Below are 1,421 nucleotides of genomic sequence, written 5' to 3'. Positions count from 1 at the left end.
TCCAGGATGGAGTCGTTGGCACCTGCATCCCTGTCCTCGGCCCTCATGGTGGCCACCACCTGCTTGAGCGGTGTGTGGCGGGACAGGCTGACGGTGAGGGGGCTGTGCAGGAAGGCAGGGATGTGGTCGTTGACATCCCGCACGGTGACAGTGACACGCACGGCCGCACTCCGGGGCTCCGAGGGCGCCGAGTCCACCGCCCTGGCCAGGAAGCTGTAGCCGGGGCAGCGTTCCCGGTCCAGTGCCTGCGCGCTCCTGACACGCCCACTCTGCGGCTCCACCTGGAACATGCCAAGCGACTCGTTGCCCAGGTAGTAAGAGACCTGCCCGTTGGTGCCCTCGTCAGGGTCCTCAGCCTCCAGCTGCAGCACCAGGGCACCGACGGGCAGGTCCTCGGGCACCTCCACCGCGTAGCTGGGCTGAGCAAAGCTGGGTGCGTTGTCATTCAGGTCCAACACTCGCACGGTCACTGACATGGTGGCGCTGCGCGGGGGGGTGCCGTGGTCCTGCACCACCACTGTGAGGCTGTAGGAAGCAACTTGCTCACGGTCAAGGGCTTGTGCAGTGGAGAGGACACCAGAGACTGGGTCTAGGCTGAAATCCTGCCCAGGGTCTCCATCTGGAAAAGAAGAAAGGGCATAAGAAGACAGCATGACTATAACAGGTAGAAGGAAGGATCTGCCCTGTGCTTCCCTGAGAGGACAGCATGAGCTTTACCCCAGTGAGGGTAGAGTGAGCTGTGCGCTGTAAGACCCCAGTGGGTGGCCTCCTTGGTCCAGGTCTGTGTGTGTGTGTCAGGACTGCCTACAGCAGCTTAGGGGTCACTGCTGCTGCCTCAGGGACTCCCAGATAACACATGGCATGATAACAGCAAGGAGCTCACTGAGGAATCTGTGAGCAACAGGTGAGCACAGCCAGGAGAGGAACAGAACTAATGCAAGCTTGGAGAACTAGACATGAGCCTGGAAATGCAGGCGTGCAGCCCTGCAGTCCAGATCTTGGGGTGCTCTTTACTGGGGCCAGGGAAACTAGAGGGCTGGGAGGTGGCAGCAGAGAACTGAAGAGAAGAGGAGCTGCCACAGGTGATGGGTCCTGGAGCCACGTACAGCCCAGGGAGAACAGCCCAGCCCTGCTTGCCCAGCCAGAACCCAAGTGTTTCCTGTGCTCCTCACCTGTCAGCTGGTATTCCAAGCGCCCGTTCTCGCCTCCATCGGGATCGGTGGCCCGCAGGGTGTAGAGTGCCACATGGCTCTGGTTCTCCGGGACCTCCACGGAGCAGGACTCACTCTCCAGCTCTGGTGTGTGGTCGTTCTCATCCCCCACTGTGATGCGCACAGTGGCCTTGGAGAGGTTGGGGGGCAGGCCCCCATCCCGGGCATAGACTGCAGGGACACAGGGCAGGCTGCCACCCACTGGCTGGG

General features: G+C 61.7%; 1 protein-coding gene across 1 annotated transcript in view; it reads right to left on the bottom strand.

Annotated features, from left to right (window-relative positions):
• Positions 1-1,421, bottom strand: part of DCHS1 (dachsous cadherin-related 1) — a 58,040-nt gene that overhangs the window by 19,666 nt on the left and 36,953 nt on the right. Inside the window, 2 exon segments of the mRNA XM_009993813.1 lie at positions 60-619; positions 1,173-1,382. Of these exon segments, the coding sequence (XP_009992115.1) occupies positions 60-619; positions 1,173-1,382 (770 nt within the window).

Source organism: Chaetura pelagica, unplaced genomic scaffold (assembly GCF_000747805.2).
Source record: "Chaetura pelagica isolate M959 unplaced genomic scaffold, ChaPel_1.0 scaffold333, whole genome shotgun sequence".
Lineage (NCBI taxonomy): Eukaryota > Metazoa > Chordata > Aves > Apodiformes > Apodidae > Chaetura > Chaetura pelagica.
Note: the sequence above shows the minus strand (reverse complement) of the source record. Positions and strands in the feature narration are given on the sequence as shown.